At 51.7% G+C, this 25678-nt stretch overlaps 1 protein-coding gene and 1 non-coding gene across 2 annotated transcripts; both read left to right on the top strand.

Moving 5' to 3' along the window:
- Positions 1-2026: 2026 nt before the first annotated feature.
- On the top strand, positions 2027-25382 carry MUC4 (mucin 4, cell surface associated). The gene is made up of 25 exons (XM_053565136.1): positions 2027-2195; positions 2349-2477; positions 2788-2940; positions 4422-4555; positions 5447-5611; positions 6361-6516; positions 7496-7626; positions 9074-9162; positions 10732-10911; positions 11070-11195; positions 11883-12002; positions 12514-12722; positions 13221-13311; positions 13731-13898; positions 14358-14459; positions 14827-15060; positions 16116-16253; positions 17671-17852; positions 18071-18230; positions 19126-19305; positions 19724-19797; positions 21218-21282; positions 21362-21597; positions 24102-24264; positions 25013-25382. The coding sequence occupies exons 1-25, from the start codon at positions 2090-2092 to the stop codon at positions 25206-25208; spliced, it is 3687 nt and encodes a 1228-aa protein (XP_053421111.1). The 5' UTR covers positions 2027-2089; the 3' UTR covers positions 25209-25382.
- On the top strand, positions 12287-12412 carry LOC128568288 (small nucleolar RNA SNORA27). Its single transcript, XR_008375098.1, has one exon. It is a non-coding gene; the product is annotated as a small nucleolar RNA SNORA27 (small nucleolar RNA).
- Positions 25383-25678: the final 296 nt, after the last annotated feature.

The following is a 25678-nucleotide window of genomic DNA, read 5'->3' as shown; positions in this document are numbered from 1 at the left end:
TTCATCCACACCAAATGGGCACACAACTCAACAAACAGAGGCCCACACTATGTCCTCTTCAGCCACCAGCACAACCATCATCTCCACCCCAGTTGGTGACAGCCACCAGAGCCAGACAACAATGACCACCTTGGCTCCTGGGACTATGAAAATGACACCTGCTCTCAGTACCACCACCCCAAAGGATGGAGCCTCTTCTTCTCCTTCCCCAGTTTTGTCCACCAGTGGAGAAGTTCTGCAAACAAGCACAAGGCAAGTCACCCAAGCGTACCTGACCCCGGGGTTCATTCCCCCAGTACATTCTGGCAACATCTCTTTGACAAATGCCACTCAAATCCCCACCTCCTCGGTGGCCATGTCAAGCATACCTGGCGCTCAGCATTCTGCCACTACTCAAAGGGTAGCCTCCACCACCAACCCCATGACAGGGACAAGCTCCATAACTTCTATCACTAGCCCCAGCAGTTTGGCCAGATCCACACTCACTGTCCCAGGTGAATCTACGTCCCACCCGTCACCCAGGACCACCCGTGTGGCCTCTTCAGAAGCCAGCACCTCACAACCAACGACGGCCGATGCCTTCACTCACACTCACACTCCTCCCTCTGCAGCGTCCCCTCCCATTAATGCTGCCCCAGCAACAGAACTGCCCTCTACACCCACCAATCCTGTCACCACACAAGGAAATGCGGCAGACATGTTGGCCACTGCTGCTAGCACCACCAGCTTTGCCGTCTCCACCACAGCAGGCCCAACGGGGCAGTCAGGCCCAACACCGCTCTCTAGCAGCACCTCTCCTCGGGAATCACAGACAGGTCACACGGAAGCCACACAGACCAGCCAGGAATCCCAGACCACGAGGTCAGTCTCATCCGTGACTGACACCACCAACCCAGTCACAACTACAGACTCTTCTCTGACACGCAGTGGACACTCACCCTCAGAAGCCACAACCCTCCACCTAGTGCACCCGGGAGATGGTCACGCAACTCAGGGCACAACCACAGGGCTGGGGACAGCACCAAGCAGTGATGACACCTCCCCGGGACCCTCAGGAGCCACATCACCTTCCATAGCAGGCACCGTTCCCCGGGTCACCACTGTAGTCTCAACATCAGGGGGCCCAGGAGGACTAGTGACATCGCCTTCTGCCAGCACCTCAACCGATGTCACACCAACTGTTACACAAACCCACCAGACCCAGGGCACAGAGACCTCAGGAGAAACACAGACCAGCAAACCAGCCTCTATGGTGTCAGACATTGTCTCAGCAGGCACAGCTACCCCTTCCTCATCCGGGGAAGGTGGCAGGACAACGCCAGCACGTGAGTCCTCACCAACTTCCACCTTAGGTAGGACCACAGGCTTATCCTCTACTCCCGGCAGTGACAGCCACACAACTCAGGCAACTAACAAGTTCTTGTCCACCTCAACCAGTCCTGACTCCAGTCCAGGAGCCACAGGAATGGTGCCTCTGACTGTCCCCAGCTCCTCTCCTCCCACTGTCTCTGGAGTCACACATACAGGGAGATGGACAGGACAGTCAACCCCAACTGTTCCGAGCACCTCTCTTCAGGAAACGTCAGCCATTGCACAGATGTCCCAGACTCAGACCACAGGAATCAGCAGAGCATCTGACACCTTCCCAGCAGTCACGTCCCCACTTCCTTCATCCACACCAAATGGACACACAACTCCACAAACAGAGGCCCACACTCTGCCAACTTCAGGCAGCAGCGCAACCATGTTCTCCATCCCAGTCAGTGACAACCACCAAAGCCACACAACACCCACCGTGTCTCCTGGGACTATGGAAGTGCCACCTGCCCTCATTCCCACTACCCCGAAGGGTGGAACCTCTTCTTCTCCTTCCCCAGGTTTGTCCACCAGTGGAGAAGTTCTGCAAACAAGCACAAGCCCTGTCACCCAAGAGCACCAGACCTCAGGATTCATTCCCCCGGTACATTCTGGCAACGTCTCTTTGACAAATGCCACTCAAGTCCCCACCTCCTCGGTGGCCATGTCAAGCATACCTGGCTCTCAACCTCCTGCCACTACCCAGTGGATAGCTTCCACCACCCACCCACTGATGAAATCCACACATATGAGTTCTTTAATCAGTGACAGCAGCAGCATAGCATTTTCACCTACAACCTATCCCTTGATCAAGACCACTGTGGAAACCTCTTCAGCACGTAAGTATCCAATAGAGCCTGTCCCAGCCTGCTTGCTCACACTCTACAGCCATCCTTGCCCTCTGCTTCCTCTGATTCTACTTCTCTGGCCACATGAGCACAGCTCTCACCATGTCGGGTTCTCAGCCATTGTTTCCTCATTCTCTCAATCAGCTCCCGGTCCTGCCATCACGTGGAGCTCCAGCACCCCATTCACAGGTTCCACCTCTCCTCTCTCCGCTACCAGCATGTCCCCGCCAACCACAGCATCTTCAGCTTCCCCTATAAGGACGCAGACTCCAGGTAGGTGGAATGTCCCTTTTCTCTTATAGTGGCCCCACTGGCTGGATCCAGCCTTAAACTCGCTGAATTAGCATCACCCAGCTAGGGGTTAGGAAAGTTCTGCCAGAGGATGATGTGGGGTTGTGATGGGTGATAGGGTCCCCATCCCCTCTGCCCTAGCAAAAACCAGCTCATGTACGGAGTGGTTTGGGTGCAACTAGCAGCAGACAAGGTTTGTAGCTCTCTCTTCCAGCTCCTGATTTCTGTGAATCTCGCTCTGCTGTTTTCTTACTGTACAACCCACTCCTGTCCTCTCTCCCTGCCTGTCCAGCAAGGACCACAGCCTCATTGAGGACTGACAGTGGGAGGAGCACAGCAACATCGCTACCCACCGCAACCTCCCAGATCCGTCTCACCTCCACCCCCAGCATGTCCACAGGCAGCCAGTCAGCAGTTGGCCCAGTCCCTATCCAGCCCGGGAAAGGTGAGTGGTGCAGCAGCAGTGAGACCCCTGCCCTGAGTGGAGCTCTCCGTGGAGGTGAGCGTTGTGAGCTGGGTGGGATCTCCCAGGGGAGGCCATTGTGGGTGGCTGGGAAGTCAGCTCTCTGGGTATGTCACTGCCCATCTGGGCCATGGGAATTCTGCTGCTCCTTGTGTCCTCGAAGAGGGGAGGTGTCTCTGAGTGGTCAGTCTCAGCCTGCTTGCTCACACTCTCTGCCGTCTCAGGTCGGAAGAGCCTGCAGGGGATGGTGAGACAGTACCATAATCGGGTGCTGAGGGCTGGTGTCGTACATGGACTGGGCTAGGCTCTGGAAATAGAGAAACGATCCCAGTGCCATTCAGCAAGGGCAGGTCAACTGTCCTAATAGATACAGTCGGGGGCATAAGCCTAGGTGTTAAACAGGCATAGTGGAAAGTTCCTAAGGGATATGGATTTAGGTTCAAAGTGAACAGGAGGCTGCCTGGTAAGAGTAAATAGGAGCCAGGAGAGGGAGGAGGGTCTGAATCTCTAGAACAAAGGTCCAGAAGGGAAAAGTAGGCCCAGTGCCCCTTGGAGTGGAGAGCCCCAAGCATCTGGGGTGGCTGAAAGGAAGAAGAGTGGTGAGAAGCACAGCTGACATGCAGGGGGATCCTGTAGGTAAGGGGAGGACACTGTTAGATTTGCATTTTAAATGGCACCTGAGTGGGTGAATTTTCAGGGCGCCAGTGAGAAGGCCAGAAGGGCCTTAGAGTCACCCCTGTGCTGTTCTAAGCAAGACCAGGTGACAGCGCCAAGGAGTCAGTGGCTGCCCCTGTGGAGGGAAGGAGACCTGTTGAGAATTTACACGAAGGGCACCACAGAAACATACACACATTTTAAGAAAGAAAAAAATACTGTATTAAAATAGTAATACTCAAGTCACACTTGACTTCTGCAATTAAAAGAGATACAAGATATGATATAAAGATAACAAACGTTATCAGTAAATATTGAGTATTACAATGTTAATACAGTTTTTTCTTTTCTTAAAATGTGAATATATATTTTTGGTACCCTCTTTATTTAGGGCAAGGTTTCTCAAACTGGAGCCCAAGGACCTCTAGGGGGGTTCCTAGGAAAAATTCTATAGGGTCCTCAACTTCACCTAGAGAAATACCACCTCCGGAAACAGTCTCATTCTATGAAATGGCCTTTCAATTACTAATGTTTACAGCATCAGTCTTTTGTCCTTTAACCCTTAAAAGAACTGCGACTACCACAACAGATACGGAGTATTTGCTGGCATCTGACAGCAGGATCTGCTTTTCCCCAAGCTGGGGAAGGACGAGAGTCCCAGGCTGGGGGTAAAATGAGATGTGTTAAATTCTAGCGGAGAGGGAGAGGAGACTGGGATGGTTCCCAGACTCAGGGAAGCTCCAGCATCCCTTTCAGCCCTGAAGGCCAAGGCCCATGCGGACTTCTCACCCTTCTTTGTCCTGGCCCAGGCGTTTCCCTCTTCCCCTATGGGCGAAGCGCTGGTGACCTGGAGTTTGTCAAGAGAATGGAGGACTTCACCTCACTGCTCTTCAAGCCCCAGATCGGCTTTCCCCTCGGCTCCTCTCTCCGGGATTCCCTCTATGTGAGTCCCCCATTGCAGCCCCAGCACAAGACTGGTGGCCTGGGCAGCCTGGGCCTGCTTCTCTCCCCAGCTTTGAGACAGCCCATGACCCAGAGGAAGGGAAATGGAAACACCATTGCCAGGCACCCGGCTTCCATCTGCAGCCTCCTTTACCACCAGGGCTCTGGCTGAGGGAACAGGGAGTGAGGCAGGGCTCCCTCTCCCCGTGTGGACAAGGTGTCTCTACCCTGATGTGAAGAGGGCCCAGACAGCTTCCTGCTGTGTTCCTGGGCCTTTTTAGGAGTAAGAAGCTATAGCTGGGGATTTGGCCTGGTTCATGGTGTCTCCATTTTCCACAATGGCTTCTGGTCTGCGTGTCTTCAGGAGCAGAGTTGGAAGGGTGGCCCTGGGCCCTGTTGCTCACAAGAAGGGCCTCAGTTAGGACACTCTGAGAAGGCAGCACGTGATGGGGTGGGGTGGCAGTCCCTTTAGCACACATCTGGAACTGCATCACAAGCTTCAGGATGAGCTACCCTCTACAAGGATAGAGACACCTTGTCCACAGGTTGGGGGGGGGTGGCTGCTTCACAGGGCGGGATATGCCCTGTGAAGGATGGGTCTATGGCCAGGGTATACCACTGATGGGTGACAAAAGACACACCTTACGACCAGAGGAATGGCCTGAGGATGAAGAATATTTTTGTGAGACTACTACCTAAAACGTGCTCCCAGACATCAGTAGATGGATGAGATGACCTTATGGGGGGCGTTGACATCTCTGTTGGGCTAGGCACTGGAAATAGAGGAATGATCCCAAAGAGCACCTTGGGACACTTCTGAGAAGCCAATCCAAGGCTAGGACATTCCCTCCTGTATTCACCCCCAATGCTACATGTGAAAACCTTCATGCAGTTCACAGATAATGGCCAGATTGTTTTCCCGGAGTCAGACTACCAGATTTTCTCCTACCCCTACCCACCCCTAAGAGGCTTCACAGGCCGGGACCCTGTGGCTCTGGTGGCTCCGTTCTGGGATGATGCTGATTTCTCTAGTGGCCGAGGAACCACATTTTACCAGGTGAGCCTTTCAAAGCAGGAGAGACAAAGGCCTATGTGGAGGGCATCGGAGGAGGTGGTGTGGCTGTCAGAGCGTGGGCTGCAGGGGCTGGGATTGAGGCTTAGACACAGGGGTGGCTAGGGAGCAGATAAGGAATATCAAACAGACTCAGCAGTGCCCGACCAAGAGAGTGCAAGGTTAGGGACAGGGGACAGGGATAGGGGTTGGCAACTCAGCATCTGACTATAAAATAAGGCAATAGGGAGTCCATCCTAACAAGTCTCAGTCAGACAGGCCTCCTCCCCTGCCCCCCGCCCTGTGCTGCTGCATTGGGTCAATCATCCCAGCCAGTGGAGATACGTCGTGAAAGTTGCCGCAGCAGCAGCTGTGCCTTGCAATGGACAAGGCGCTATAGAGGCTCCAAGGATGCAAAGACTCATGCCTGTTCTCACGGAGCCACCAAGCAGACAGAGGAGGCAAAAATGAGCACCAGTGGTTACTCTGTCTGAGCCAGTCTGAGCTGGGAGCAGCGTGAGTTCCACGTTAGAGGATTCGTCTTTCCTTCCACACTGCAGACTTTGCTGCAACCCAAATTCAAATCCATCTTCAGATCAGAAGATTTAACTGTTAAAACACAGGGCTGGGACAAAGAGGGATAGGTAGGGTAGGTGGACTAAAGTTCGCAGGATCCCCAAGCAGAAAGTGGGGGTCCCTCGGGGGCGGCGAGTGGGGCCCTCATTTCCTCGCTCTTGCCTGCCTTCCTTTCCTAGGAATATGAGACACTCCATGGCGGAGATAACCCACTAGTTCTGCAGGTGGAGTCTTGGATTAAAAAGTTCACAAACACCTGGCACTACAAAGCCAGGTGGACCTTGAAGGTCACATGGGTCAATGCCCCTGCCTATCCTGCAGAGTGGACCTTCGGGGTGAGTGGACCCACGGACAGCTGCCTGAGCTGGCTGGGACTCATACATTCTAGAATCCTAGGCAGGGTCTACTCTTCTAAAATCCTCTCTGACTCTAGGAACCACTGCTGATTACAGCAACGTGCTTCAGCCATTCACTTGCCCGACCTCACAGCAGCCCACCAAACTAGGGATTGTTAGGCTGAAACATAGGAAATGGCATTTCTATAAGTCAGAAATGTCTGGCTATTGGCGATTTCAATATAGTGCAACCTGATATTAAATAGTATCTGCATTTTAGTGATGAGGAAGACAACAGTTAGGGAGGATAAACGACTTGTTCAAGGTCACCCACCTAGCAAGTGACAAGGCCCGAAATGGAGGGTTTTTGGCTCTAAGCTCTGGCTTTTAAACATGGCGCCGCCCAGTGGGAATGGGGCACACCACACAATCTCCTCAGCCTTTCCTCAGAGGACTCAAAGGTCTTACAGTCACAAAGTTCTTCCCATGTCTGGTCTAAACCACTCATTCCTTCCTTCATGCAACAAAAGTCCATTGATGACCTATTTTCAAAAGGCATGTGCCTTGGGAGAACCTCCAGTCTCACCTGCCGCAGGTCCTCCGTGTCCTCAAATATCCTCAAGAGAGCTAATTAAGCCTCTCCATCTCTGGTGTCCTGGCTGATCTCTCAAGCTCCTATAGCGTTCTCTAACAAACCCTCTTCTGACTGATTATAACCCAGAACTCTTTATCTCCCCTCCTGGGAAAAATAGTCACAGAAAGGCAAATCCATCCTGGTGAGTGCTTTGACAACCAGGGTGATAGGTGCCCTAACTGACCCCAGACTTGCCAGCATTTTAGGCACATGCCTTTGCTCTGCCCAGCCCAGAAACAGATGATGTGTGTCTTGGGGCAGGGATGTGGGACAAGTTGGGGAAGATGAGAGAGGAGACCCCAGATCTCTCACAAGCGTCTTTGTTCATCTCCTTCCCGCTCCCAGACGAATACCTACCAGGCCATCCTCTCCACGGATGGGAGCAGGTCCTATGCCCTGTTTCTCTACCAGAGCGGTGGTATGCAGTGGGACTCAACCCGGCGCCCAGGCACCTCGGTCCTCATGGGCTTCTCCAGGTAGGGAGGGAGGGGTGTCCTCACTGAGCTGGCAGGAAGAGAGGCAAAGCAGGTGTCCTTGCTCACATAGTCCTTGCTGCTGATTCTGACTCACACCTGCTCCAGTTCCTGCCGGGGGCACAGGTCTTGCTGTTTCAGATTAAAAGCCCCTGCCATTCTCTTTCCCATCCCAGCCCCTGTGCACTGTAATAACTCCCAGAGCCTTGTCTGCCCTGGTTTCCACCGACACTAGCTGGCCTCTCTTGACTTCTCAAATATCACAATAACTGCCAAATTCATTACATTAGGTACTTCACATACATTACTTTGTTCGATTATCACAACTCCCTATGAGGTAGATGCTATTTATTATCCCCATTCTACAGACAAGGAAACTGAGAAACAAATAAGTAAGCCGCTCGCCTAGAATCACAGAGCTAGGAAGTGGCGAAGTGGGGATTTGAACCCAGACATCAGAAGCTAGACCCTGCCTTCCTGACCTCCTGAGAATGACCCACCTACCCAGAGGCACCCAGCAATTTATATATATGGAGCCAGCAGAGAGGAGGGAGAGGAGGGTCGGGGCATGGGCAGTGGAAAAGTGAGCTCCTGTGTGGGAAGGTGGCTCAGGCTCTGACACAACGTTCTCAGTCATATATTCATGTATGCTGACGTGTGGCAGTCAGTCTCACTTTGTTTGTTCCTGGTAATTCCCAGAAGTGGTTTTCTGTTCAGGTTGCCCCTGTAATTCCATTGTTTTCACTAGTTTTTTGATGTGCTGTGAAGGAGAAAGGAGAGGAATGACCCAACCAGCTAGGAATTTCACACCATCCAAGTATACCCAAGGGAGGGGTCAAGCAAGTGTGTGCCATCCAGCTGGTATCAGAGGGGGAGAAAGTCAGGAGTCACTGCCCGCAGCATGCACCTGGGGTGAGGCTGCCCAGGCCTTCCTCTGCCCTAGAGCAGCACCCATTGTATCCAGGCTTCACTCAGTTTGATGACCAGGTGTTTAACCCTCACAATGCCGTGAGGTGGATGCTCCTATAATCCTTTTAATCAGATGTGAAAACTAAGAATCTGAGAGGTTAAGTAACTTTCCCACAGTCACCAAGTTATTTGGGATCAGCAGCTGAACCCATGACTGTCTATGTCCAGAGACCACCTCTTAATCATCACAGCGCATGTCCCCATCCAATCTCTGGTTTAAGGGAAACAAACAGAAAGGAGTCCTGTTTTCCACCCCTATCTCATGACCAAGTGGACCTGCCACTTCCCTCCAGTTACCGTCCAAATAAGTTAGAGCCTCCACCCTATCCAGCCACCTCTTCCCTCTCCTGTTGGGTCCTTGTTGGGTCCTGAGGCTCAGTGATTCAGGCTGCCTGAATGAATGAATTCATAACTGTCAGTGAGTGGGGTGGAAGGGAGCCTGTGCATGGCAGAGGCCTGAGAGTCTTCCTTTTGCCTGCAGTGGAGACGGGTATTTCGAAAACAGTCCACTGATGTCCCAGCCATTGTGGGAGAAGTATCGTCCGGACCGATTCCTGAATTCCAACTTAGGTAAAAGTGTTACCTTGTGACACTTGAGCTGCTTCCTATGTCATGGCAGTCCTACAGGGCAGCTCCCAGAGTCTCCACCCTTCCCCAGGGCATCCCACACAGCGGGACATCCCGCAGGTCTATGCAGGATGTGGCCCTGCCCGGGGAGCAGCAAGCACATGCCGCACCCCGAGACACAGTACAGTCCCCAGAGGTCTCCCTGTGGGGGCCCAGATCCCGGGAGTGAGGACAGGGGTATTGTGGGAAGTAGGAGTCTGAAAGAGCAGTTTGGAAAACACAACAGGTGTCATGTCCCAAGGCGGGAAAGGAACCCAGATGAGATCCCTTACGGGAATTACCCCCAGAGGTCTGGTGTTCACTCAGTTGTCTTTCACTCAGCACCTGCTGTTGCTGGGCACCGGGCACTGGGCTAACAGCCAGAGGAATGAGTAAAAGGAAAAAGCCAACTATGCTTGCTCTGAAGGAGTTTTCACTCTGGTAAAAAGACTTTAGTATCAGGAGTCGTACTGTCCATGACTCAACTTCATGTCCCAAGGCCCAAAAAGGAAAGAAATGTATTTCCAAACTATGACAGGACAAAAGACATTTTGCCATTAGAGATCAATCGTGTAAATTGTGAAGTGTAAATCTAGTTCTATTTGCTCGGAGGCAAAAACTTTTGGTAATCAGGAACTTAAGTGAAGTCAAATCACTGATGCCATCTTGTGACCCAGGGGACATGTGTGGATGGGGTGCGTGTAAGTACATTGGTGAAGAGTATTTGATGTGTTTCTTCTGCCACCAGGCTATTCTGGAGAAGATCCATGAACAGATGATCAAAAACAATGATTATTCTTCTCAAAACTTTAAATTGTAGTTATCTGGACAATTTCTTCGCTTGTTTGGGTACAGGGTCAAATCTCACACACTATATCCTATTGTATCTTGTTGGGCTCTGGCACCCCCTTCTCACCCATGCAGCTGGGGTGTGCGGTGTGTAATTTACAATGAATTTAAGAGTTTGGAAGGCAGCCGGGCATGGTGGCTTACACCTGTAATCCTAGCACTCTGGGAGGCCTAAGTGGGTGGATTGCCGGAGTTCATGAGTTCGAGACCAGCCTAAGCCAGAGCAAGACCCCCGAATCTCAAAATAGCTGGGCATTGTGGCAGGCATCTATAGTCTTAGCTGCTTGGGAGCTGAGGTAAGAGAATTGCTTAAGCCCAAAGTTGAGGTTGCTGTGAGCTGTGATGCCACAGCGCTCTACCGAGGGAAACATAATGAGACTCTGTCTCAAAAAAAAAGAGTTTGGAAGGCATCGGAGCTGAGAGAACGGGAGGGGCTGAGTGGGTCAGAGTCAGGGTTTGGCTCTGAGTTGGGTGTAGATGAGCCCTCCCCACCCAGCACTTGACCCAGGGTTTTGCCCTAAGATCCAAGATTTGAGGGCTTTGGAGGAGGGATCATTGTCAATCTGAATTGGGTCCCATCCCTGGAAGCTGTCCAGAGAGGCAGGGAATGGTATGGGGGGCCACATTTATGACCCTGTGGCCCAAGGCCCTGGGATAACCCCTTCTTCATCCCCTATCCCTCAGGCCTCCGGGGGCTGCAGGTGCACAGGCTACACAGGGAGGAAAGGCCCAACTACCGCCTCAAGTGCCTGCAGTGGTTGAAGAGCCCACCTCAGTGGCCCACATGGGGAAGGAGCCAGAACTTCTGCCCTTGCTCCTGGCAGCAGGGACGATGGGACTTACGATTCCAGCCCATCAGCATAGGTGACCCATCCTCCCTGTACCCCACAAGTCTACCCACCATCCTCTGTGCTCACACCTGACCCAATCTCAGCCCCTCCCCAGAATCGCCCCCTGCCCTGTTCCCACCCTCACCCTGGCATCGCCCAGCCTGGGCTTGAGTATGTCTGGGCATTTTGCAGGCTGGTGGGGCCAGAATAGCAGGCAGCTGTGCAGCTTATCCTCCTGGCGGGGAGGTGTGTGCTGCAGCTACGGGCGCTGGGGAGAGTTTCGTGAAGGCTGGAGAATGCAGAATCCTTGGCAGTTTGGTACGTATGCACGCATCTGCGAAGAACCAAACCCCACCTTCTCTGGACCCTGCCACTCTTCTTAGCCAAGCCATGGGACCCTCAGTGTGAACCCTCTGTCCCCTCCTTCCCAGCTCCTCCTCTCTCTGGGCCTTAATTTCTTGATCTTGTAATTAGGAACCTTCCACCATCCCTTGCAGCTGAGTGCCTCTTGTCCCATTTCCACGTGGCCCTGTAGCCCCAGCCCAGTTTAGGGATATCTTTGTAAGCTAGCAGGGAGAGCCTAATCTGACTACATCCCTCAAGACCCAGGTTTGCAGGCTGTTTGGGGGAAGACAGAGTTAGCTCCCACAAGACCCTACTCCCACAGAGACCCTCCAAGGAGGTAGAGAGAGCTTGTGGCAGTACCATGGCAATCTCCATTGCCCCCAGATTATCAGCCCTGCCCTCCTCACTCCCAGCACTTGGACAGCAGTGGGACTTGACATTCACCCTTCAAGAAAGGAAGTGTGTTTAGCTCTTGCCATGTACCCTGCTGCACAATGGCCCCAAGATGCCTGCAAGAAAGATAGTACCTGCTCCCTGTACAGGGCACTGAGCAGGGCAGGATTGGAATGCCATGCTCTTGCCATGAGACTATCCTGCCCTGCCTGCCAGCTGGGTTCTCCAGGTCCTCTGCCTCCCTCAACATGCTGTCCTTCTCCATAGACCGGGAACTGGAGCCGCAGAACTGGTGCTGCCGCTGGAATGATAAGCCCTACCTCTGCGCCCTGTACCAGCAGAGGCAGCCGCCCATCAGCTGTGCTGGGTACCGGCCACCACGGCCTGGTGAGGGGCAAAGCCCAGGCATAGCATCTGGGGAGGGATAGCCTGTGGCCTTTGGGACATGGGGCAGGACCAGGGGAGAACCTGGGCAGAGATATGGCCACAAGGGAAGATGGAGATGATTCCAGTGTGGGGCTGATGGCAAAGGGGCGTTTTTGTGCATAGCTTTGGGCAAGGGGTGAGAATGGGTGTTGAGGCCCCCAAAGTGCAAGAGGCCTCAGGGAAAATTCTAGTCTTCACAAATATCTCCCCAGGACTTGAGGACATCTGGACAAATGTCCTGCCTATGCCCACTTTTCACTTTGCCAGTTGGACTTATGTCTTTATTGGTCATTCGAGTGAGGCAAAAGGAATATCCTTTTAAAACTCAGGCAAACAGATGTTTGTCTTGTATCCTGTCAAAGGAAACAACTTGAAAAAAAAGACAAAACAAATGTCCTGCCTGATGGGCAGGGAAAATCTTAGACTCTACCTGTAATTTGCCAGACTAACGTGGTATTTTCATTTGTTCCAGCCTGGATGTTTGGGGACCCTCATATCACTACCATGGATGGCACCAATTATACCTTCAATGGGCTGGGGGACTTCTTGCTGGTCCGGGCCTGGGACCAAAACTCCTCCTTCCTGCTGGAGGGCCGCACTGCCCAGACAGGCTCAGCCCAGGCCACCAACTTCATTGCCTTTGCAGCTCAATACAACTTCAGCAGCCTGGGCTCTATCACAGTGAGTGGCGGGGGGGCACCCAGGACCCCTGCATCCCTGCAGAGAGCCCGGCAGGGAACTTCAGCTGGAAATTGAGGTCCAGGAAGAGGAAAAGAACACAGCAAGGGAAGGGGAAGGAGGGCAGGAGGGAGGGAGAACACCCTGCTGGTGTAGTGGTCCCAGAGTAAATCTGGAGGTGGCAGAATTAGGGTCCTGGCTCCACCATTTACCAGCTGTTTGACTTTGAGGAAACAACTTACCTCAGTGTCCCAATTTTCTTATGGTAAAATGAAGAGAGTAATATTACCTGCCCCACAGGGCTATTGTGAGACAAACAAGATGACCCAAGAGGTGTGCCCAGCATGAGCCTGGCCCCAGGCGCTGGCTAGCACAGCCTCACTCCACACTCTCCTCTTCCTCCAGGCCCAGGTTCTAGGCCTCAGTTGCTCTCTGGAGCCTCCCCTTAGGTTTATGCTCCACCTGCAGGACCAACTTAGGCCTCCTCCAATTCCTTTCCAGGTTCAATGGCTCCTCGAGGCCCATGACACTATCCGTGTTCTGCTCAATAACCAGACTGTGACATTTGAGACAAAGTATGAAAATGGAGAAGGTAGGCTGGGGACATCAGCTCTCTCCTGTGTCCCCATGGAGGAGCTCAGCAGGGTGCCCAGTGCCCTGGGAACAGCGTATGGAGGTGGCAACAGGGGACAGAGTGGAGTGGCTGTCCCCTGCCATCCCTTCAGCAGCTGTATCTGAGCAGCTTCATCTCCCAGCATCAGGGAATTAAACTTTCCTTCCACATGAGTCCACTCCTTCCAGCCCTGAGTCCTCTCCTTTGATAAACTCCCATCTTCATTCCCCACAAAGGTGCAGGCCTTGAGGGTGGCATGTGTATTTGGTTTGGGGCCACCAGACGGGGAGCCCTCAGAACATCCCAGAGTTGCCCTCAGAGCCTTCGCTGCTGCCATGTGTGGTGGCCTCCAGGGTGCCAATGCTGTCTGCATTCTCGCCCACTCCCCAATGTTCTAGGCTGGGAGATATTCAATGCCACCGGCATCCTCCTGACCCGCAATGGCTCCCTGGTCTCAGCCAGCTTCGATGGGATGGCAGCCATCTCAGTGACTGCTCTCTCCAGCATCCTCCATGCCTCTACCAGCCTCCCGGAAGAGTATAAAAACCACACGGAGGGTCTCTTGGGTACGAGCTAGGCTCCCCTCTTGTGGTCTGCATACTACTATCCTGTCTCCCTCTCTCAGCCTCCTTGGAGCAGAACTCTTTGGGGAGGGAGAGGGCCAGGGAGCCGGGAAGGACTTCTTCAGCCATCTTTGAGGCACCCTTCCTGTCTTCCTTCTGCCAGTCCAATGGAGCATCAAGGAAGGCTCTGGGCAGGGTGAGGGCACAGTGCCCTCCTCCTCTCTCTACCCCTCCTGTCTTTCCATCCTTCCCCCTGCCCCTCACATTTCTCTTGCCTGCCTTTAGCTCCTGCTGTGCTTTTTTTCTGCCCCCTCCCTAAAGCGGGTGTGAGGGCCTGGTCTTCCCCGTTCCTCTCCCAAGCTTGAGAACAGATGGTTGCCCAGTCCCCGCCTACTTCTTACTTCTCCAGTGTGACAATGGAGCCACCTTTCCAGGGTGGCCAACCTCCTACTCTGTTCCCAGGGGTCTGGAATGACAACCCAGAAGACGACTTCAGGATGCCCAATGGGTCTACCTTACCCCCAAATAGCTCAGAGGAGATACTTTTTCACTATGGAATGACCTGTGAGTCTGGGCCTCACCGTCCTGGGCAGATGGGGCAGGCTGGGACGAGGGAGCTGGTATGCTATCACCCCCAGGTCTGTAGGAACCGGACTTCCATCCTTTGTAAGGGTCTGAGGATTCTGATGCCACTCCGAGATTTGTGCCCTCCATCCCATGCCACCTCTGTCTCTCTACCTGGAAGAGAGGATGGGGGATGTGGGGGTATCCCTTCACTCACTGGAAGCAGCGCTTTCCACACTCAGAAGCTGTCCTGTCCCTACACACCCCATCCCCTGTCCTGAGCCATAAAACCTGAGAGTTAGGGGCAGACACAGCAGAAATACAGCTGAGTCCCACCCTGAACCGCCATCACCCTTGTATGTTACAGGGAAAATCAATGGAACAAGCCTCTTTGGCGAGAAGAATGACCACCTGGCTTCCAACTTCACCCCTGTCTTCTTTTCCCAACTGGTGGGAAATAGCTCCTCAGACAAAAATTTGGTTCCCAGCTGTAACGGAGATAGGCAATGTATCTATGACACCCTGGCTACGCGTAACGAAAGCACTGGGCTTCATACGATGATGCTCTTTAGAAGATACCAGGAGATAAACAGCACCCTCAGTAAGTGGTGTGTGGCTCAGGGAGACATTTTCAGAGCTGGGGAGCAGATGAGGAGCTGCCCTGACACCCCCTTAAGCTCTGCATTTTTATTCACTTAACAGATTCTTTTGTTCACATTACTCTTCCACTCCTCTTCCACTCAAACTTCCTGTGAACCCCCAGCTCCCTAGGCCCTTGCGATGGCCTCAAAGGCCTGATTTGGTCTGGCCCATTGTCTCTCCTGGTACTGAACTCCTGGCCCTCTCCCGCCTCTCTAGCCGCATGGGCTTTTCTGTGTGTTCTCCAAATGCCCCGGCTCATCCTAAACCCCAAGCCTTCAGACATGCTGCTCCCTTACCTGGAGTGCCCATCCCCAGGCATCACACACTTGCTCCCTCACCTCCTCCTGGCCTTTACTCCAGTGCCCGCTTCTCAGCATGCCTCTCTCAGTTATACCTTCTCTGCCCTTTTTTTCTTTTTAAAAGACAGCCACAGAAGCTATGACTTCCCTGCTTTATTTTTTCTCCTTAGCATTTATAACTACTTAATATACTTTATAATTTTCATAGCTATCTTTTTGTTATTTGTCCATTGCCATATCCTCATTACCTAGAACAGTGCCAGCCATATAGTAGGTGCTCAATAAATACTCATTAAATGGCTGAATGGACAAGCAATGATATGGAAATAGCAGGGCTCCTAGAAACAGAGACCAGTGAGAAGGTTTTACCCTCTCTCTGTTTCCGGACAACTGTGCTATCTATCTGGATATTACTGTCAAGGTTTTCAGCCCTTTCCCAAAGGTAAAACTCTGTGGCGGTCTGCCCTGTTCTCTGACTCACTCTGTGCCGTGTCCAGAGTAGCACTCTGTTCAGGAAAGAACTTGAAAGGAAGCCTGCTTGAGGAGGAGGGAGAGAGAGAGCCTAAAGATTTGGCCAGGTGGCCAGACAATCCCAACCTGCTTCCAGAGGTGGCTCACAGACCTGGGAATGCCTCATTCATAGTTGAGAAAGAGAGAGGAGGCTGATCAGGCAGGAGCTTGTCCTGCCTCTGACCCTATCCCCTCTGTATTTCAGATCAGAACCCACCCTCTATCCATGGTTCTCAAGTGATCGAAGCCTACCAGGGGAGGACGGTGCAGTGTCAGTACACCAGCAACGATAAGGATGCCGTGTTCTTGCTTGAAAACAACTCTGATGATGTTAAGCTTTTTGGTAAAAATGTTTAGCTGGGTGGGAGGTGCGGAAAGTGGGGAGGAGATGAGGTCAGAGTCAAACTTGGGATTATTTTGCATCTCAACACCCAGCACAACTTCCTGCCACTTTTTCATTTGAATATCCAGGACCAGCATCTCTTAGGAATGATACTGATAATTCCAACAGGTTTCCCCTGGTAAATAAGTAATGACAGGCTTATGGCAATTTGGCTAGATAGCTAGACTCACTTTGGTCAGATAAAGCTTATTCAAAGATCACTTGATCTCAATCTAATAATATGCAATCATCTTTAATCATCATTATGCATTTACCAAATTATTAGAATAATCAAGTACAACCATTTAAAAATGTCAATTAACAACATTTTTATATGTTTTAAAAGAATATAATGTGGAACAAGATTTGAAGAAATACAAATACTTTCATTTGGTAACTTTCTCACTGTTTTCATGTTTGTTAACCATGCCTGTTAGTCTAGCTTATTACTCTTTATCTGATTTTCTGTGCTGGGGCCACACACAGATTTATCTTTCCCTCTTGGCAATGTTGTTAGACCCCCAGGCCTGCATCCATGGTCTACATCAGAGGGTCAAAGCACAGGGGATGCAGCCTTCCATCTGTTGCCAGCACTAACTATGCTGGTGATTGTTCTTTGCTAAAGAAAAGCCCACAGGCACCATATTCTGAGCTCTGATCACCTCTCTGCTTCATTTTCTCTGTGCATGAGAAGGGACTGCTCTCTCTGCATTCTGTTTGAGCACCCCTTCCAGGTGCAAGATGTGGCATCAGGAGATTTTCCTCTCCACGGGGCTCTACTCCTGAAGAGTGACATTCTGGAAATTACTCCCATCTAGTATACACTAGTATGAACCCCCTGTTTCAAGGAGACTTTCCTATTTTCTTGACAAACGTAGACAGGTTCGATCAGAAGATAGGTAGCAGCGTTTCACTGCAGTATGGTGCCTGAACGGTGGTCAGAGGTCCAGGAAGTGAGAGGGTGGGTGAGACATCAGGGTAAGGGCTGGGGTTGCTGTGAGGGTAAAAGCTGTGTGGCCTGCAGTGTAGCCCAGGGAAGAGTCGGGAGGATCCGGGCCTTCATCCTGCATCCTCCTGGATGTACCATCCTGGTGCAGGCCCCGGCACAGCTGCCTTTGCGGGTAGCTCCCTCTGTGGAGTTTCTGCCTATGTCAGTAAGCAGGCTGGTGCTACCTCCTTCCAGTGTGGAGCGTGACCCAGATTAGCCCAGGACATCAACATGTTCAAAGAAAATGCCTGATGACATTTGGGCTGGTGGGGTCTGAGAGGTGTAGGGGAAATCCCAGCATCGGCAATCAAGGTGTTAGATGTCAGGATGCATCTGACCACAGAGCAGGAGAGTCTTCCAGCTCTCAATGATCTCATCTTTCTTGGGCAGAGAATGGGACATTGCTATGGACACCAAAGTCCCCAGCACCATTCACTCTGGAGATTCTAGCAAGAAACGCCAAGGTTGGCTTGTCATCTGTATTCCAGCCCAAGACTGTGGTCTGCTTTTGCAGAACCAAGAGCCAGTGCTTATATAACGAGACCAGCAGGGTGGGCAATTCCTCCCTGGAGGTGAGTGTTGGGATGAGTTTCTGTGTCCAGGGGAAAGGGAATGGGAATTGAAGGGTTATGACTCAGCCTCTCCTAGGCAGTGTCTGTGTTGGGAAGGGGTGGACCTATAGTAGGTCAGTAGAGCAGATAACAATCTCAGGCCACAAGCTCACTGTGAGGAATAACTCCGACCTCCCGTTCTGCCCCCTGGCTATCCAGTAATCATCAACTTGTTCCAGATGGCTGGCTGCAAGTGTGACAAGGATACCTTTGGCCACTACTGTGAACGCTCCAAGGACCTCTGTGAGGAGCAATGCTTCCCGGAGGTCAAATGCACTAGTGGGGTAGGCTGTGAGGCTTGCCCCCCCCACCTCACTGGGGATGGGCGCCATTGTGCAGGTGAGCTGGCAACAGGCCCTGGCAGGAGAAGGTTCAGGGACAGGTGACACTTCAAATGTCTAGGGTAGTGAAAGGCAAACCATTTCTCTCCCTGTTCCAGCACGTCTTTAGAATGCTCCGTATAGATGGGTATGGCAAGGAGGGCTTGGTGGACGTGTGGGGCTGAAGGAGAAGAGGCACAGGGGAGGGAACAGGTGAAGCAGCCCTGGAGCACTGATAGGGAGAACCCAGGTAAAAGCCCGAAGGTGGTCTGAAGAAGGGAAGAGGCTTCTAGCAGCACCCAGGGCACCCTAGGCAAGCTGGGGCTCTCAGGCTCCTCAGGCATCTCCAGAGACACGAGGCCCAGGGTCTCTGCTTCTCACAAGTCAGGACATTTAGAGGAAATGCCATGGGGATCTGGCAGCAAAGGTGCCTCATTTTCCTTTTATATTCTCCTCTCCCTCTGAGCCACTGGAGTCACAAGTGAAGCTTCCATCAAGTCCCCAAATAACATCTAGAACTCACTGTGTCTTTAAAGCAGAGGCCAGAGTGGGTAGAACCACAGCCTTATGAAGGCAGCAGAGGAAACGGAAGTGAGAGGAAGGAAAGCAGGCTGCCAGGCCCTTCTCCTACAGGCCTTCAGGGTCCTTTCCTGATGCAGAGGGTCTGATGAATTCTCTGCTCCCTCTGTGGAAGTGGACGAATACTTACTGGCAGAGGAAAGGGGGTTGCCTGCATAGAAATGCCTGAAGTGGGGAAAAGGACGGTTTGGGGGTTCTGAGTGGCCCACAGGCAGAATACAGATTGAGCAGGCTTTAGGGGAAAAGAAACCAAGCCTGCAGGCTTCCATGCACTGGGGCCCTCCTTCCACCTGTGGCCCAGAGTGGTGTTACGGACTTCCCTGTTCCCTCTGCAGCTCTGGAGAACTCTATCCTCTGTCAGAACCAGTCTTGTCCTGTGAATTACTGCTACAACCACGGCCACTGCTACATCTCCCACACTCTAGGCTGCCAGCCTGCGTGCACCTGCCCCCCAGCCTTCACTGACAGTCGCTGCTTGGTGGCTGGGAACGACTTTGCTCCAACCGCGAGTTCAGGTAGCACCAGATGCTCCTGCCATCCTTACCTCCACACTTTCTCACTTTGGGGAAGATGAGGAAGCTCTGGGGTCCAGGGCTAAGCTCCTCAAACTCCCAGGCAGAATTCTGGATTTCTCTTGGGTGATGGTAAGTCATAGGCTATGGGAGCTGGTGAGGGCCACTGTCACAGCGTGGACCACGGGCTTATACAGTCTGCTGAGGAAAGACTGCAGCAGATACCTCAAGGTTCAGCCAGGTAAGAGTCAGGGAAGCCCTGGGCAGATAGAGCGAGCCACCCAGTGAGGGTGACCAGTTCTGACTTCTCTAGTGACTTTCTGTCACTATGGAATGGAGTGGGCTGCCTGGGTTTGGTAAGTCTTGGGTAAGTCTGGGTAAACCAATGAGGTGATGATGAATTTGTTTCTCCCATCTCTAGAGCTACCCTTAAGAGTCATCCAGCTCTCACTCATGGAAGATGAAAATGCCTTTGAAGCAGAGGTTAATGCCTCGGTCAGTGCTGCAGCCAGGCTGTGGGTGGGAGGTGGATCTTGGCAGGCTCAGGCAAGAGCCAGCCATCACTTGAGAGTCCTTCATCTTAAAAAAAATTTAGGAAAAAAAAAAGAGTCCTTCATCTTATTCATGTAGATTCAATTGCCAGAGGAGGCAGGAGTCTCTTGACCCAGGGGAGGACTGAAGGGGTCAGAAAGCCTGAGGACAGAGATTTTGGAGCTTAGGGGGTTCTGAGTAGAATGCCCCTAACCTCTACCTCTGCCTCTGAGCACCTCTCAAAACTTGTACTTCTTGGGTATTATATGGAAGAACCAAGAGTGGACATTTCGCCTCCAGGGAGCCATCCAGACTTCCCAGAGGGAACTGAAGTTCCCTCTTCTTGGCTCCCATGCCCTAGTTCACACCTCAATCACAGGCAAAGTGCCACAGCTGTTGCGTGCTGACGCTCTAGAATCCCACACACCCAGCTTCAAATCCCTGCTCAGCCACTTATTGGAGCAGGTGTAATAATTCGACACATAACGCAGCAGGTCATCTGTAGATGTAGGGATGATAATAGTACCTATGTCAATAGATTGTATCAAGGTTTTTTTTTTTTTTTTGAGAGAGAGAGAGTCTCACTATGTCGCCCTGGTAGAGTGCTGTGGTGTCACAGCTCACAGCAACCTCAAACTCTAAGCCATTCTCTTGCCTCAACCTCCCAAGTAGCTGGGACTACAGGCGCCCGCCACAACACCCAGCTATTTTCTTGTTGCAGTTGTTTAGCTGGCCTGGGTTGGGTTCAAACCCGCCACCCTTGGTGTATGTGGCTGGAGCTGTAACCACTGTGCTACAGGCACTGAGCCAGTTGTATCAAGGTTTAAGTGATAATGTATGTAAAGCAGTGAGCATGGTGCCTGAAACACAAGTGTTCAAAAATTGTTATTGCAATTATTCTACCACCAGCACAGCACTCCACACACTCCACATGGTAAAATCTGTTGATATTTGTTCACTACACCAGGTTCTGGGCTCCTTGAGCACAAACTATTTTTAAGTCACATTGCCACCCCCAGCATCTGCCTAAACAACTGATGTCCAATGTGCATGTGAGGAGGGAATAAGTTGGCCAGTCAGGGATTAGGGACCGTTTGTGTCAGATTCTCGTCTTGTAAGATGAGGCAGAGGAGGGGGGAAATTATGTCGGTCCTTCATTCACCAACAACTATTATTCAGTGAGGACCTACACCAGTCCCTGGACTAGGCTAGGTTATGAGGATACAGAGATGGGTGAGAATTATCTGGGGATCCTGGAGTTCACATTCAGAGGCAAAAGCAGACAAGGATGAATAAATGCATCCTTGGGGGAATGAGTTGGGCGGATTTCCTCCCTGGACTGGGTCTTACCACCCTTCATTCCATCCCTCATCCTCTGCCCTAGGTGGCATACAGACTAGAGACCCTGGAGGTGCGGGCCTTTCTCCAGAACAGCCGAGTGGAAAGAATGTAAGTGGGACTGTCCCTGCCTGAGTCCCCGGATCTTCTTTCCCATCTCATGTTGCTCACTGCCCCCTGCCCCCCACAGCAACTCCTCAGCACCAGCCTTGGGAAGCTCCATTCATCGTTGGATTGTCATGTCAAAGTTCCAGTACCGTCCTGGGGGCCCTGTCATTGACTTCCTAAATAACCAGCTGCTGGACTCGGTGGTGGAGGTGTTCTTACGGCAGGTTCCCAGGAGAAGGGAGAAGAGGAATGCGGAGCCCAGGAACAACGTGGTCTTCTACCCCATCTCCAAGGAAGATGTGCATGATGTGACGGCTCGTGAGTTATTCTCTCGGGGAAAGTACAAGGATAATTGGGAGGGGGGTGGCAGGTAGATAGAGGGAGCTTGTCACAGAGCTTAAGCCCACACACACTCATGGTAGACAAAGTGTTCTGTGGAGGTCCACAGACAAGGAAGAAGCATGTTAGTTTCATTTTCTTTGTTTTGTAAATTTTAAGAGAAAATGTAAATATTTTACCCATCAGCCTTTTCACCAAGAGCAGAAGCCCAAAATGCTGCTAGGGCATCCACATATGTAGTTTCACAGAGCCATTTCTCCTGAATTGTGTTGCTAATGGTTTTCTTAAAGTACCATTGCACCTAAACATACACAAGGGCATCCCCTTCACCTTTGCCCTCCAGCTGGAGGATATGAAGCTGAAGGCTGGCAACTGGTGAAGGGCAGAGGTAAGGTCCTCCCTGAAAGGGTATGGTCCCACAAGCACCTTCTCCCAGCCTTGCCTCAACACCCGCAGCTGGAAACAAGATGGGATTTCTGAGACCCCTTGTAGCTCCGACAGCCCCTGGGGTAGCAGACCATATAGCTTGAGGAAAGGAGAAGTGAGAGCTAAGCTGAATACTCTGTAACTATAAGAAACACCTGTAACATCTTGGTAATATGACACCTTGGTGATAAGGGCCTGGGGAGGGATTGGGTTCTCCTAACATGAGAGCTCAAGAGAGATGAGAGCATCAGTGATTAGCAGTCTCTACACCTGTGATGCAAGTAGCCACAGGATCACATCTTATAGAGAGCTACAGGAGAAGTCAGTCGGGGAGCGTGCATTCTTTCACAGAGCTGCTCACTCTGACTCTTTCACTTCAGCTCGCAGGGCATCTGCCCAGCATCTCTCTAAGAAGACTGCTAAGATTCACTCTCTTACTAAGACTGTTTCTCTCCCTCGAAGACTGTCTTCTCTCTCTCTCTCTCTCTCTCTCTCTCTCTCTCTCTCTCTCTCTCTCTCTCCTCTCTCTCTCTCTCTCTCTCTTCTGCTAAGGTGAATAGCCCTCAGGCACCTAAGGATAATTGTTCCCGAGCAAGGTAGCACAGGGGTCTGCATACAGAAAATAGATAAGCTGGGGCTGGAGACCTGGCCAGTCCCAAGCCCCACAAGTGGCCCAACAAGTGGCGACAAGGATGGGATAGTGGTAGCCACTGGCACCCCGGTTCTCCTGGAATAGGAATAAATTGGCAAGCTTGGCAATAAAGAAAGGACTAACTAGAGAATAGGGTGATGACCATTCTGAACACAGCAGAAACTGCTGTTTTACTTGGGTCCAGGACCAAGCAAGAGATTCTCCTAGAATCCAGGTTAAGCCTCCTCTCCTGAGCCAACAAGGTGAAATCCCTCAGGACTACTGTGTGTTAAGGGTCAGGGTGGGAGGAGTGGGGAGGCAGTGAGAGCAAAGACCTTGGCCCTATATTGTTAAAACACACACACACACACACACACACAATTTCTATTATACGTTTATTATAGAAACTTTAGGAAGCACAAATTTAAAAAAATAAGAGGAAAGAAACAACCTGTAATTCCAATCCTCAGAGACAACAATATTTTGTACTTCTCCTCTGAACTTATTTTTATGGGCAGGAGCCTTCACATATATCGATTCTTTATTAAGGAATCAAACCATAACTAACGTTTGCTAACTTCATTAAACAATTCTGACTGCATTACCTCATATATGGTGTGTATATTCCGATTTGACATATTGTATATGTTTGAATACAGTGTCTTATATTTTTGAATATGGTTACCATTTGCTGAGGGCTTACATGTTTCAGGCACTCTATTGAGTACCCTGCATGCATTATCTCACTTAAATCTCACAACAATGTAAGTGCTATTATTAATCATTTCCTTTTAAAGATAAGGAAAACTGGGTGGTGCCCGTAGCTCGATGGGTAGGGCGCCGGCCACATACACTGAGGCTGGCAGGTTCCAACCCAGCCTGGGCCAGCTGAAACAATGACAACTGTGACAAAAAAATAGCTGAGCACTGTGGCAGGTGCCTGTAGTCCTAGCTACTCTGGAGGCTGAGGGAAGACAATCACGTAAGCCCAAGAGTTTGAGGTTGCTGTGAGCTGTGATGCCACTGCACTCCACTGAGGGCAACATAGTGAGACTCTCTCTCTCTCAAAAAAAAAAAGAAGATGAGGAAACTGAGCCTGCAAGAGTTAAGAAATCTCCCCTCAATCATGCAGCTAGTTAATAGTAGAATCTGAATTACCAGTCAAGTCTGATGAACTTCAAAGCATAGGCATTTTCCAAACTGTCAACTCCTTGGTAGGAATACACAGAAACTTACTGAACAAGACTCCTCGTGTTAAACATTGTTGCCATTATCAACCATGCTGATCTGAATATCCAAGGACATATGTATTTGTGCACTTTTCCAATTATTTCTCAGAATGATCACTGGTAAATGAAATTCTTGAGTGAAAGGTATTATTCTAGTGTTAACCCGTTGCTTTCTGTGTCCATCCGTGTCCTGACAGTGAACATAAGCACACTGAAAACTTACTTCAACTGCAGTGGCTATAAGGGCTACCGCCTGTCCTACAGTCCCAAGCGCGGCCTCACCTGCGTGTCGCCGTGCAACGAGGGCTTCTGCGCTCACGGAGGCCAGTGCCAGCACCTGCTGGCTGGGCCGCGCTGCAGGTGCGCGGGGCCAGGCGCGGGAGGTGGGAGGCAGCCCCGGGGAATCCAAACTGGGCCAGGCTCTGCTAGCGGTCTGGGAACGCCATGGCGTGTGAAAGGGAGGATGGCTCCCCTTGTAATTAGCGAGATCAGGGACCAGACAATGAAAAGGAACTGCCGTGCGTGCCTACTTAGTGTGGAGAATAAAACGGGCCACCAGGTGGGCGTTAGGACTGTGTCGAAGGTGAGAAAACTGCAGCTCAGAGATGACAAGGAACCTGTCCAAGGTAGCAGCAAGTTAAGTCGCCGCGTATGGTTTCCAGAGCCAAACTCTTCCCCCGATTTTGCTTCTTGAATGGACGCCCTGCCGTCTCCTGTGGGAGAGGAGGAGGGCCAGGCCTACCCCTCTGTTAAGAGCGCTCAGTGGGGGAGGCGAGGCGCTGTCCTTGGCCAGCCTTCGCACCGCTGCAGCTCCAGACCGGGTCAATCCAAGGGGGCGTGACCATCTCCTCGGGGGGCGGTGCCGGGGCGGGATTTGCGACTGCGCACGCCCACCCGTGGCCAGCCTGGGTCGCTGCTGTCCAGGTGGAGCTGACTCAGGTGCATTCCGGTGGCCTAGCCTCCGCCTGGCCTCAGCGCTGACCCGGCCTCTGTCCACTGCGTGCGCCCAGACTGTCCTGCAGAACCTCCTCGCCTTCGGCGGAAGAGGAGCGGTGGACAGGCTGAGCCCCCGCCTCCCCGCCTCTGACCGCGGTCCCTCTGTCCCCAGCTGCGTGTCCTTCTCCATCTACACCGCCTGGGGCGAGCGCTGCGAGCATCTGAGCGTGAAACTCGGCGCGTTCTTCGGGATCCTCTTCGGGGCCCTGAGCGCCCTCTTCCTGCTGGGGGTCGCGGTTTTTGTGGGCCTGCGCTTCTGGGGCTGCTCCGGGACCAAGTATGACTACCGTCTGGACTCGGAAAGCTGAGGCCTCGCGCGCAAGAGACGCCTGTGACCTAGGATACCTCAGAACCCATGCCAGCATCACTGCACACTTGAGACAAAAGGGGAAAGTGACTGGTGATGACCCGGATTCTTCAAGGAGAATGAATAATGGGAATAAGGATAATGCTACTCCGCGTCAGTAGGCACAGGAAGAGGCCGTGGAGAACAAATACACTGATGGATGGGTCTTCACACGGACACGCAGGAAAGACGCAGAATTAATAATGGGACGATAGCTGTAAGTTAACTAAAATGCTTCTGCACACAAAAACTCTGGTTTACTTCTAATTAAAGTCTATTTAAATAAAGTCCCTCTGACTTTTTGTGTCTTCAAAGCCATGGATTCTACTCCTGATTTTCTTCTGGTGGCTGAAGAGCTAGACAGGTCTCTCAATCATCAGAAGGCGCAGTGGGTGGAGGAACAGGGAGGGCCGGATCCAGTCCTATTCAGCT

This window comes from Nycticebus coucang, chromosome 16 (genome assembly GCF_027406575.1).
Source record: "Nycticebus coucang isolate mNycCou1 chromosome 16, mNycCou1.pri, whole genome shotgun sequence".
In the NCBI taxonomy this organism is placed as follows: Eukaryota; Metazoa; Chordata; class Mammalia; order Primates; family Lorisidae; genus Nycticebus; species Nycticebus coucang.
Note: the sequence above shows the minus strand (reverse complement) of the source record. Positions and strands in the feature narration are given on the sequence as shown.